This window comes from Mus musculus, chromosome 11, assembly GCF_000001635.26.
Source record: "Mus musculus strain C57BL/6J chromosome 11, GRCm38.p6 C57BL/6J".
Lineage (NCBI taxonomy): Eukaryota > Metazoa > Chordata > Mammalia > Rodentia > Muridae > Mus > Mus musculus.
The window spans coordinates 6,575,224-6,588,540 of record NC_000077.6 but is presented as its reverse complement, the minus strand read 5'-3'; the positions used below and the strand labels follow the sequence as shown (position 1 = coordinate 6,588,540).

Here is a 13,317-nt window from a genome sequence, read left to right as displayed (position 1 = left end):
AGTGAGATCCTGGGACAGCCGTGTCCTGACGACAGCCACTGACCGCAGAGCTTCTGAGTGTAAGCACCATGTAGCACAGGCAAATCACACCCGTGCTTCACTGCTTTCCAGCCAACAACGAGCTCAGTCAGCTTCATAGCAGTCACGTGCTCTCATAGCAACTATTAGACACAGGAGGCAAAGCAGAGACACTGTTAAAGCCAGCATGGCGGAGCATGCCTGCAATGCCAGAAGCAGAAGAGTCAGAGTGAGTTCAAGGCCTGCCTGGGCCTGCCAGTGAGCTTAAGACCAGCCTTCAGCAAACACTATCTCAAAAAAAAAAAAAAAAAAAAAAAAAAAAAGCCAAAATGGGCAGTGGTGGTACACACCTTTAATCCCAGCACTTGGGAGGCAGAGGCAGGTGGATTTCTGAGTTCGAGGCCAGCCTGGTCTACAAAGTGAATTCCAGGACAGCCAGAGAAACCCTGTCTCGAAAAACAAAAACCAAAACAAACAAAACAAACAAACAAACAAAAAATAGAAGGCTAGGGATGTAGTTCAGCTGGTATATGTATACCCCCCACCCCCACATACAGAGAGAGACTATGAATGTATTATTATAAGTCATTTCACTTGTTTTTATTTTTGTTAACATTTTAAATTAGCTTCTTGGCCCTCAGTGGGCAGCTGTGAAGTGTGGGTACCAGCCAGGTACCATCTGTGAGAGGATGTCACTTCTACCCTCTGGGCAGCAGGCCGAGACAGCCACACAGGCTCAGACCTGCCTGCCACCTGCCTCTCCTCCATCTCTGGCAGATAAGCAGGTTCCCTGCTTCAGCCTCTCTCCAGGTGAATGGACCTGAGCTGTCCACACTTGACTGCCTCAAACACTAGAACCCTCTGGACAGAAGAGATACACAGGTGCCTGCCTCATGCAAGGAGGTGCCCAGCGAGCGTTACCAATGCATCTGCCTGGCTCTGGGTGAGGAAACTACAAGCCAAAACCCAAACCAGCCCTTGTGCCCAGAAGCCCGGATCAGGGTGGATACACACACACTCCTGCCACAGCGAGGCCGCCCTGGGACAGAGATGCATTCTCTGCTGCTGAGAGGAGCAGACTCTCTGCACTGTGTCTCATGGTTTTGGAATGTTCCTTATATGGAGGGAAATTTCTATTTTCTCTTCCTTAACAATTTATTGTACTGATTCAAGCAGAGAAACATCCCTGCAGCATGAGAACTATAGGGAACGCTTCTCCATATCAGCTTAAAATACCCACAGGAACCTGATCAGGAGCCAGGCTCCTCCCTCTCTTCTCTGAGAGTCAAGAGCCAGAGGCTCACCTTGGTGATGCTGGACAGGGGTCTGAAGCAGGAAGGAACCAGTTCAAGACCACCTACCTTCACCCACTTGTGAGCGGAGACTCATGGACGCCTCTTAGGTATATTATAGTTGCTAACTGAGGTAGTTCATGTCAGATACTTTGTACTAGTTTGAGTCATGTTAAACTGACATTTTTACAGATTAAAATAGTGACAATTTCGTACTGCTTAACCTAATTCAATGCCTAGCATCAAACAGACAGACTCACTCAACCCTGAGAAAAAAAACAAAACACTCTGACTTGGATGCTAAGTAAGTGACAAAGACTTGGCCTCCAGGTGGTGCTACCAGGAAGTGAGAAAAAAATTAGGAAGTGCTTTGGTCACAGGGGCATGCTATCAAAAGAAACCATGGGGCCCAACCCTGTTCCTATTTTTGGGCTTTCTGGCTGTGAAGCAAGCAGCTATGCTCTGCCATACAATTCCTACCTGCACCGAGCCTAGAAGCAACGGTCTCTTGGTCTGGAACCTCATTAGCCAAGAGCCAAACAAGCCTTTTCCACTTTTAAAAAGCTCACTTGTGTAATTCCATTACTCAGAAAGCTGAGGCAGAACTGTTGTAAGTTCAAGGCTACCCTGGACCTCAGAGTGAATTCCAGGTCAGATAAGATTAGAGTGAGATCTTAACTAAAAATAAGCCTTTGTAAGTTAAATAATTCAAGAGGAGCTTGTTCAGATGAACTTGGTAATCAAACTATCTTCTGTGTGAGGGCAAGTATCTACCACATGCATCTACATATGTGTGTAGATGTGACTGGGCTGGGCAGGCAAGTGTGTTCCAGTCTATGGGAGTGTGATATATGCAACTGTGTGTATATAGTATGTGTGATATGGGACGTGTGAGTTGTATAAGAGAAAATATGGTATGTAAGTATGCTGGGCAGGGAATGAGCCATTCTACATAGACAAGGCAGAGCAGCTAAAATCACTTCACAACCCCAGCTGCCTGGAGCTGACCATAGCACTTGAACTAGCATCATAAGACACTCTTCCCATACCGTGAAAAAGCCTAGACCATCTGACCCTTGTGCCTTGTCACCAGCCCTCTGGAGCTGGCTTTGGGATCATCCTCACTCGGAGTGACCCAGCAAGCCTAGGCCAGTGTGCCTGTGCTGACACAGGTAGGGCAGGTTCTCCCCTCATTTCTCATTGCCGTAGATGTTAGGGTGGACACTAACATGAAGGAAGGCGGGCCCTGTGAGCACTGGGGGAGGAGCACCCGGGGGAGGAGCACAGCAAGTGGAAGGAGCACCCTGCTGTCTGAACAAGGAGGCAGCACGGGGCCGGGGGAACTGGCTTTGCTGTCCCAGCTTTGGGAACACTGGGGCTCAAATGTAGACTGGAGACTAGATGTGGCTGGGCAACCTTAACGCTAGTATCCAGGAGGCAGAGGCAGGGAGACCTCTGCGAGTTCTAAGACAGCCAGGGCTATGTAGAGACCCTGTCTCATTAAAAACAAACAAACAAAACAACAACAAAACAACAAAACAAATGTTGGTTGGGCTCAGAGGAAGTCCCTGTTACAGCTTTCGGTCACCACCCTTCTTTCTGGGGATCACCTATATCTAAGCAGTGGAGGCAACATCAATTATGGGGAGCAGGGACTGAGAAGTCACCAGGAGGAAGGTGGTTTTTGAGACAGGGTCTCACTATGTAGCTCTGGCTGTCCTGGAACTCACTTTAGAGACCAGGCCTCAAACTCACAGAGATCCACCTGCCTCTGAGCACACCTGGCCCAAGAAAAACCTTATTTAAACACTGACCCTGAATACTGTATTCCTCAAGTCTCCAAAGGCCCTGAGTGTGACAGGGACCCTGGGACAGAGCTCATGGCAGGAAATCTAATTTATAGCCGTAGCAGGTGGCAGTGCGTAGCCTGGAGCTGCAGAAACCATCACAATGGCAGGAAACCAGGGATTCTCCTTTGGACGTGGACCTCCAGACCAGCCAGCCAATCCATACCTGTCTTCAGGACCACCAGGTGTGCAGCATCATCTCGGACATAGGAGACAGCAGCGATATCATGGATGGGCACCCTGAGGATAATGTCCTCCCCGTCCCTCCAGGCCAACTTGACATTGTAGGCAGACAGACTGAGCACAGCATCGTGCTCCTGAGTCAGGTGCCCAGGAAGCTGGTGGGACCGCTGCAAAGAATCACAAGCATCAGAAACGCTGGACCACTGTGTCCAGCTCTCCTCTGGGAGCACTGTGCTGGCTACAGTCCTCGGTTAAAAGCCAAGGAGAGGCGAAAAAAGTAGCACTCGCCCCGAGAATGTCAACATGTTTGAATCATGTGAGGGATTCTTCTGGAACTACCTTTTTTTGATCAGTATCTGGAAATTTAGAATATCTTAAAACTGAGTTTGGGGAGGAGCCCAAAACCAAGTCTAGAGATTAAAGGTCCCAACTAAGAAACCATCTTTGTCTGAAGACTTTGTATAGCCAAGAACACCCACAAAGTGACAGAGCTGAGCCGTCCCTCTCAGGCTGAGGTCACAGGTGAGGGGACCAGGGGCTGATGCAGGCTAAGTAGAAAAGCATATTGGGGGAGCGGGGGATGGGACAGGCTTTTACCTTTGCCTTGTCTATGAAATGCAGGATTTCCGTCCTACTGGAAGGGTTCAGGTAGCCGGGAATGGATGTTAACTGACCTAAATACTGCAAGAGAGGGAGGAAAGAGTACTACTGTGAGAACAGCCAGGACTACTGTCGCTGCAGAGTGCCCCCAGCCATCAGGACCACCGTCTTCTGCACTGTCAGCACAGCCCCGGTTTTTGTTGTTGTTGTTTTTATTTTTTTAATTTCAAGATGGGGTTTCCCTCTGTAGCTCTGACTGTCTTGGAACTCACTCTGTAGCCAGATTGATTCATTGATTAACTGTCTATTTACCTACCTACCAACCCACCTACTAACCTATCATGTGCTCTGTGTGTGTGTGTGTGTGTGTGCGCCTCGCGCGCACGGCATGCATTTTAACTTGCATGTTTGCCAGGGACCTCTGGAAGAGGACCACTACTCTTAAGCACTGAGCCATCTCTCCAGCCCCGAGCCCTGCGCGCTTACTGAAGTCTCAGCAGCTGTGATAATCTTCCCACATTTCCTACTGCTCTGTGTTCACAACTGGCATCGAGAATCTTTCAATGATATCTCAAGACTAGTTTTGGTAGAATAGGGGCCGAGATGGCAGATGTTTCCTGTTGGGGCGCTGTGTATAGCCCCACTAAAAATTTTTTAAAAAAATTTTTGTTGTTCAGTCAACAAATGTACACAAGTGGAAAAGCAAAGTGCCATGGCCTGAATGCACCCCCAAATCCGTGTTTGACACTTAACCCTTAAGTACAAGTGCTGAACGGTGGGCTGGGGGATTAGGCCACAAAGGCTCTGCCCTTAGAAATGAATTAATGACACAATAGCAGAAGCAGGCCCTTTTTTTATCTTTTTAATTTTTATGTGTGTGGATGTTTTGCTTGCACGCGTGTCTGGGCACCACTTGTGCCTGGGGCCCTTAGAGGCAGGGGACCCCCAGAACTAGAATTACACACTAGATGTGAGGCGCCATATGGATGGTGAGGGTAAAGCTAGGACTGTCTAAGAGAGGAGCCACTGCTCCTACCCGCTGAGCTGCAGACGCTGTAGACAGGTCCCCCTCTCCCTCCAGCTGCACTTACAGATTGTTATGGTTTGTCTATGCTCAGCCCAGGAAGTGGCACTATTAGAAGGTGTGGTCCTGTTAGAGTAGGTGTGTCACTGTGGATGTGAGTTTTAAGACCCTCATCCTAGCTGCCTGGAAGCCAGTATTCTGCTACCAGCCTTCAGATGATGTAGAACTCTCAGCTCCTCCTGCATCGTATCTGCCTGGATGCTGCCATGCTCCCACCTTGATGGTAATAACTGAACATCTGAAACTGTAAGCCAGCCCCAATCAAATGTTGTCCCTTATAAGACTTGCCATGGTCATGGTGTCTGTAAAACCCTCAGTCAGGGACCATAAAAGGGCATTGACTTTTCTGAGACTAAAGTTATAGATGGTTGTGAGCTACCACGTGGGTGCTGGCAATCGTACCCAGATCATCTGGAAAAGCAGCAACTACTAAAGGTCTCTCCTTCCCCTTCTATTTTTTCTTGACAATATCTTGATATGTTCTGGCTGGCCTGGAACTCACTATACAATCCAGGCTGGTCTTAAACTCCCAGCATCCACATGGCAGCTCCCTACCATCTGTAACTCCATTTCAAGGGAATCCGATGCTACCTTCTGGCTTCTCCAGGCACCAGACACACATGTGGTGCACACACACATATATATACAGGCACTCATATATACACAAAATAAAAATAAATAAATATAGGAAATAACTTGATCAATCTGTGATCTACATGAAGAAATAATATGTAAATAAAGGTAAAATCAAATCTTTTATTTTCTTATTTTAATTGCTCTAAAAGCAGCTGATTGAAAATAAAAACAGCAGCCAGGCAGTGGTGGCGCAGGCCTTTAATCCCAGCACTTGGGAGGCAGAGACAGGCGAATTTCTGAGTTCAAGGCCAGCCTGGTCTACAGAGTAAGTTCCAGGACAACCAGACAGCCAGGGCTACACAGAGAAACCCTGTCTCAAACCCCCCCCCCCCCCCAAAAAAAAAGAGTTGCCGTGGTCATGGTGTCTCTTTACAACAATAAAGCCTGAACTAAGACAAGGCTCAGAAGTCCCAAACTGTGGAGGGTTTCAGATCTCCAAGGATGCTCCACATAAAACATACAAACATTCCAATGCCAGAAAAACGTCAATATCTGAACCTCTTTTGGTGTTTTCCTGGTAAGGGTTACTCAAGGTGTCTTCAGTAGTAAAACAGCCATAGCTACGTATGAAACAGGACTATTCTGTCTGAAAGTGGAACAAGGTTAGTTGTAAATGCTTTCTGCAAATCCCAAGGCATTAAACTAAATTAGTATAATTTGAATTAAACTTACACGAATGTATGCATGTGTATGATATGGTCAGAGAAAAGAAAAACATGACTGTACAAAATGCTCAAATAAAACCAGAGAAAGCAGAAAGTGAAGGAGAAAAAAGGAAACACAAACCAAGGGAAGGAAAAAGGCTAAATGTACTAAGTGTTAGCCTAGCTCCACCATGTACTAAGTGTTAACCTAGCTCCACCATGTACTAAGTGTTAGCCTAGCTCCACCATGTACTAAGTGTTAACCTAGCTCCACCACTATTAACTGTAACATGAGTGGTCTACATAATTCATAGGGAGATTGGATACTGGGAATATAGCACGTGAGGCCCTAGTTTCAATCCTAGTAAAAGGCACACATACTCACAAGGAGGGGGAGATAGGTTAGCAGCAAAAACACTTGCTGTGCAAACACAAGGGCCTTGGTTCAAATCCCCAGAGGCAATATAAACAGCTGGGCATGGTCCCATGGGTGCCTGTAACCCTAGTGCTGTGGGTGGTTGAGACAGGAGGATCACCAGACTTGCTGGCTGCCAGCCTAGTTCAGTAAGAAACCCTGTCTCAAGGGAATATAGTAGAAAGTGTCAAAGCAGGATACCTGATGCTCTTTTCCTGGTCTCTGTGAAACTATAGGCATATTATACACGCCACACACAAGGAAAAAAGGGCAAATACTGTCGACTGGATGTTACTTATTTTACATTGTTACTGTTGATGGCTTTGAGACAGGGTCTCTCTATGTTACCCTGGCTATCCTGGAACAGGCTGTCCTCCAACACAGTTTCTCCTGTCTCTGTTTCCCCACTACTGAGGCAAGAACTACCCAGCCTAGATTGGATTTTAAAATAAAGCAAGATCTAGCTATGCTCTCTAAAGAAAACCATTTTGCTTATGAAGATGCATACAGACTAAGAGAAAACAGAAAAAGTTCTCTTGAAATAATGTTCAGTGAAAGAAAACCAATGTAGTTTAAACAACAAAGATAAAATAAGACTTTAGGGGCTGGAGAGATGGCTCAGCAATTAAGAGCACTGACTGCTGTTCTGAAGGTCCTGAGTTCAAATCCCAGCAACCACACGGTGGCCCACCATCCATAATAAGATCTGATGCCCTCTTCTGGTGTGTCTGAAGACAGCTACAGTATACTTAGATATAGTAATAAATCTTTTTTTAAAAATATAAGACTTTACTAAGAAGTGGAGGGAGTCAGGCTGTGCGCATGCACTTTTGATCCCAACATTGGACAGTCATGACTACATATGGGGAGACCCTACCCCCACTCCCCCCAAAAAAGAGAAAGAAAAAGTAGAGGGACGAGAGGGTTTAATAGTAGAGCACTTGTTTGGTGTTCATGAAGCCATGGGCTCAATCTCAGCACCACAGGGGGGAAATTAGAGATAAAAGAGGCAGACAGGCTGATGAAGAAGTCTCTTCTTTTCATTGTTTCATTTTATAAACAGGGTCTCACTATGTAGCTCTGAACTCACAGAAATATGCCCACCTCTGACTTCTGAGATTGAAGGTGTGTGCTCTCATGCCAGCCAGGAGTCAATTCTTCAATAAGAACACAGTCATCCACAATGTGCTGTGTCTACTAAACAAAAGCTCAGAGGCCAGCTGGAGGAGCTCTGTAGTAAACAAAGCGCTTACTGCGCAAGCTTGAGGACCCAGCACTCACAGGAGGGAGAACACTCCAGTAATCCCACTGGGGAGGTGGAGACAGGAGGATGCCCAAGGCTTGCCAGCCAGTCTAGCCAAATCAGCAAGCTACAGGTTCAGCAAGGGACACTGCCTCAAAAATTAACATGGACAGCAACAGAGGGAGTCATCTGCTGCTGACCTCTGGCCTCTCCACATGTACACACACTCATGTCCTGACCACTGCCCCCCCCCCCAGCCCCCAGCCAATCAGGACAGAAGCGGCAGCACGGCCACTCAACTGGCTGTGTGCCAGCTCCCATCAGCACCATCCAGCAACAGCAAGCAGACAGTCTTCAGTGCACCCATTTACAGTGGCCTACATGTTCTGGGCCATAAACACACCTTACCTTTGCAAGAGGTCACCATACAATGTCTGCTTGTGGACACAATGGACCAAAGAAGGAAGAACTCACAGGAGAAACACACAATCTGAATGGCCCAATAGTCTACTAAAGAAATAGACTCAGGCTGGAGAGATGGCTCAGCGGATAAGAGCACTGACTGCTCTACCAGAGGTCCTGAGTTCAATTCCCAGCAACCACATGGTGGCTCACAACCATCTGTAATGGGATCTGATGCCCTCTTCAGTCTGAGGACAGCAACAGTGTTACTCATGTATATAAAATAAATTTTTTTTTTTTTTTTTTTTTTGGTTTTTTTCAAGACAGGGTTTCTCTGTGTAGCCCTGGCTGTCCTGGAACTCACTTTGTAGACCAGGCTGGCCTCAAACTCAGAGATCCACCTGCCTCTGCTTCCCTAGTGCTGGGATTAAAGGCGTGCGCCACCACGTCCGGCTTAAATAAATATTTTTAAAAAAAGAAAAGAAAAAGAAATAGACTCAGAAACTAAAAGCCTTTCTAAACATAATCCCAGATCCAGACAGCTCAATAGTGAATTCTACTGAATATCTAAGAAAGGAATGAGGGTGGAGGGTGTTTCAAGCAGGGCTCGGAGGAGCATTCCAGTAATTAAAGCACTCGGGATATAAAAGCAGGGTCAGGAGTTCAAGGCCAGTTTAGTCTAAGAGGCTGGAAAGATGGTTCAGTAGGCAAAAACATTTTTCATGGAAATGTGAGACCCTGAGTTAAAATCTCTAGAAGCTACATCAACTTGGGCATAATAACTTCAAGGGCTTCGACAGCAAGATGGGAGGTGAGAAAGATGAATTTCCAGAACTCAGAGTCTGGGGTACACAGCAAAACAAAAGAGACCCTGACTTAGGACTAAAGGCTACGACCAAGATCTGAGATTGCCATCTGACTTCCACACACATGCACCCACATTCACATGGACACATACATGAGCACACACAAAATCAGTTATAGTAATAATACCTATCTACCAGGCATGGTGGCACATGTCTTTAATCTCAGAACTTGGGAAGCAGAAGAAGGCAGATCTCTGTAAGTTCCAGGCCAGTCAGGACTACATAGTGAGACCCTGACTCAAACCAAAACAAAGAATCACAAAATAATACCATATCTACATTCATTGTTCAGGCTTGTGATAAGGGAGTCATATGATACTAAGGCACTCATAGGAGTCAGAGGATAACCTGGAAGAGTTGGTTCTTTCAGCCATCTGGGTTCTAAGAATTAAGTTCTAGCCATCAGGATTGTGATAATTTAATTATCTTTATGCACTGAGCCATCTCACCTGTCCTATGAGCTGGATTTGAGAGTACCTCAGATGCCCTCTGTTCTATGCCTGTGTATCTCTACAATAAGAGAGAAAACTAAAAATTTGCTTGAAAAAAACCTTTTCAGTGACAAAATGCCGAGAATAAAGTGACTGTTGAGTGTTCATCCCTAAAAAAAAAAAAGACATTTACACCACCCCATCTAAGGCTGGGGACATTGTTGATGACGGGTGAGCGTGGGGCGTTGGGGGCTAAGAGCTAGAAGACAGTGAAGTACCATCCTCTAAACTCTGTCTTCACTGTAATCATGGACTCACAGTGGCTTCAGATACTTGCACTGGCCCTGTACAAGAAGGATCCATCAACTGTCAGTCATGGGGAGAGGAGGGGCTCCTGGGACCAACCCTACTCCATTACTGCTGAATTACTGGCCACGGACAGATCCTGTGTACCCACTGCTGAGCCCACCACTTTTCAACAGATGACCCCAAACCAATGGTCATGCCCAGGGCCCTGGTTAAACTAAGTGGGTCACAAAACAAAGTGAAAAGACACGAATATAGGAAAGAGATGTTTAATGAAGACAGTGTTGCAGACAGAATAATCAGAGGAGGACAGATGGAGATGGGAGTGCTCAGGATATACTATGTACGCATATGAAACTGCCAAAGGACAAATTTAATTAACAAATGCCTGAAATAAAGCAGCAAAAAATAATTTTTAAAAAGGAAAGAAAAAATAATTTAAAATTTTAAAATTAAAAAAAATAATAAAAGCACTTCCAGGATGTCCTGGCTAGTTTTATCTCAACTTGACACAAGCTAGAACAATCTGGAAAGAGGGAACGTCAACTGAGGAAATGCCTCCATAAGATTAAGCTGTAGGGCACCTTCCAAACTGTCATCAGTGGGTCCAGCGCACTAGGGGCAGGGCCATCCCTGGGCTGGTGCTCCTGGGTTCTATAAGAAAGCAGGCTGAGCCGGACAGTGGCGGCACACGCCTCTAATCCCAGCACTCGGGAGGCAGAGGCAGGTGGATTTCTGAGTTCGAGGCCAGCCTGGTCTAAAGAGTGAGTTCCAGGATAGCCAGGGCTACACAGAGAAACAAACCCTGTCTCGAAAAAAACCAAAAAAAAAAAAAAAAAAAAAGAAAGCAGGCTGAGGAAGCCATGAGGAGCAAGCCAGTAAGCAGCACCCTCCGTGGCCTCCGCATCAGCTCCTGCCTGCAGGAGCTGCCCTAGCTTCCCTCAGTGGAGAATGTTCCCTGGAAGTGTGAGTGAGTGGAGACACCCTTTCTTCTCCTAGGTGCTTTGGTCATAGCAGTTCATTACAGCAACAGTAACCCTAACTAAGATACTGGATCATATCAATATGATATTGGATCATTAGCTATCCCTCCTATCTTTGTATGTCAAGTGCTAAGACAAAGTACTCTGATATGGCTATAATCACATGGGAATTCTAATGTGGTTCCAAGATCTGGGGTAACTAACACAAGGCCATAATCCTTTTTAGTGTCACCCCCAAATCTGGCCATGCTTCCTACTTAGGCTCAAGGGACAAAAAGGATTCTATTTTTTTTGTTTGTTTTGTTTTGTTTTGTTTTTTCGAGACAGGGTTTCTCTGTATAGCCCTGGCTGTCCTGGAGCTCACTTTGTAGACCAGGCTGGCCTCAAACTCAGAAATCCGCCTGCCTCTGCCTCCTGAGTGCTGGGATTAAAGGCGTGCGCCACCACGCCCGGCTGGATTCTATTTTTTTATCTTTTAAATTTTTTAAAAATTGTAGGTGTGGTGGTGCACACTTTTAAATCTCAGCACTCAGGAGGCAGAGGCAGGCAGATCTCTAAATTCAAGACCAGCCTGTCAGGCAGGGTTGGCACACACCTTTAATCCCAGCACTTGGGAGGCAGAGGCAGGTGGATTTCTGAGTTTGAGGCCAGCCTGGTCTACAGAGTGAGTTCCAGGACAGCCAGGGCTACACAGAGAAACCCTGTCTCGAACCTCCCACCCCCTCCCAAAAAAAGACCAGCCTAGTCTGCAGAGCAAGTTCTAGGACAGCCAGGGCTATACAGAGAAACCCTATTTTAAGAAAAATTAAAATTAAAGATTTATTTACTTCCATCTATGTGTATGCAGCTGCCCGCAGAGGCAAGAGTGTCAGATCTAGAACAGCTTGAGCTGCCTGACATGGGTGCTAAGCACGAAACCTGGTTCCTGTCAAGAGCGGTAAGCACCTTAGCCCAGCCGTCCGTCGCTCCAGTGCAGATTCTCCTTGCTTCATGTAGGTAAGGGATCTCACTGGTCTTGGTTGTATTTTGAGACAGGGTCTTACTCTGTAGCTCAGACTGACACAAAACTTCTTGTGTGGTCTAGGCTGGCTCCCACCTCAGTTTCTTGAGGGCTAGGATTACAGATGAGCTAACACACATCAGCAAAGGAACTTTTATCAGTAAGAAAAGTCACAGCAGAAAGCAACCTCCCCACTTCCTTGGTCAACCATGCTTGACCTGCTGGCCCCTGGGTAATCAGGATGCCCAAAGCTCCTAGAGCTCCACCCACCCGCCCTGCCAACACACGAGAAGTGATAATCCTCAAAGGTTTCTGCAATAAAAGATGGAGGTGATGCTCACATTTGAGATGGACGATGCCAGCAAGCCCTGTGTGTGCTGTGGACACAAGGAAGTCAGGGAGTCAGTGCAAGGGTGGGTCTACCTCCTAGTGTCCCTTAGGTGGCCAGCTACCCACCACTTACTAAATACAGGACATAATCTTCACAGTGGCCCTCTGACTTGTGGGACAAGAGCTACTCAAGTGGAAGAAGCCACCTGGAACCCCTAAAACCGCTCTCAGCCCCACACTGCAGACCACAGTGGTCAATCTAACCTAGTAGCCTGTCTGGTAGGAAAGGCAGAGAACTGAAGCCACACATAGGCCCGGTATCCACTCAGACACCCCGTGTCCACTAAGATTCCCAGTGTACCACAGCCACAAGCTGGCATCTTACTGTAAGTACTGAGCCAGAGCTCAACACGTGATAAAACTACTGGAAAATGTTTCAGTTCATGACGGTTTGTGAGGATTAAATAAGAATTATGAAAATGCAAACCACTCTGCTATAGACTCAGCATTCACTAAGTTCACCAATGTTCATTCCCAAGCTCTCTCTCTCTCGCGCGCACACACACACACACACACACACACACACACACACACACACACACAGAGTTTCTCTATATAGTGCTGGCTATCCTAGAACTTGCTGTGTAGACCAAGTTGGCGTCAAACTCATGAGATTTGCCTACCTCTGCCGGCCAAGTGCTGGGATTAAATGTAAGTCACCACCGCCCAGCTTAGAGTATTTTCTTTTTTCTTTTCTTTTTTTTTAAAGATTTATTTATTTCATTTATGAGTACACTGTTGAGGGCATCAGATCCCATTACAGATGGTTGTGAGCCACCATGTGGTTGCTGGGAATTGAACTCAGGACCTCTGGAAGAGCAAGCTGCCAGTGCTCTTAACCGCCATCTCTCCAGCCCCTTAAAGTATTTTCTTAACCACACTGGAGTAGAGAGAAGTACTTCCTTGAGACTGGGAGATTTTGTGTTGATTTTATTTTATCAAAGTAATAAATGTGCATGATTAAAAATCAATTGTGG

General features: G+C 46.4%; 1 protein-coding gene across 4 annotated transcripts in view; it reads right to left on the bottom strand.

Annotated features, from left to right (window-relative positions):
• Ccm2 (cerebral cavernous malformation 2) overlaps positions 1–13,317 on the bottom strand; it is a 49,875-nt gene that overhangs the window by 8,221 nt on the left and 28,337 nt on the right. For all 4 annotated transcript variants that reach the window (NM_146014.3, NM_001190343.1, NM_001190344.1 and 1 more), the window contains 2 exons: positions 3,938–4,021; positions 3,324–3,507 (listed from right to left, as the gene is read on the bottom strand). In NM_146014.3, coding sequence (NP_666126.1) covers positions 3,324–3,507; positions 3,938–4,021 — 268 coding nt within the window. The remainder of the gene's footprint in view (positions 1–3,323; positions 3,508–3,937; positions 4,022–13,317) is intronic.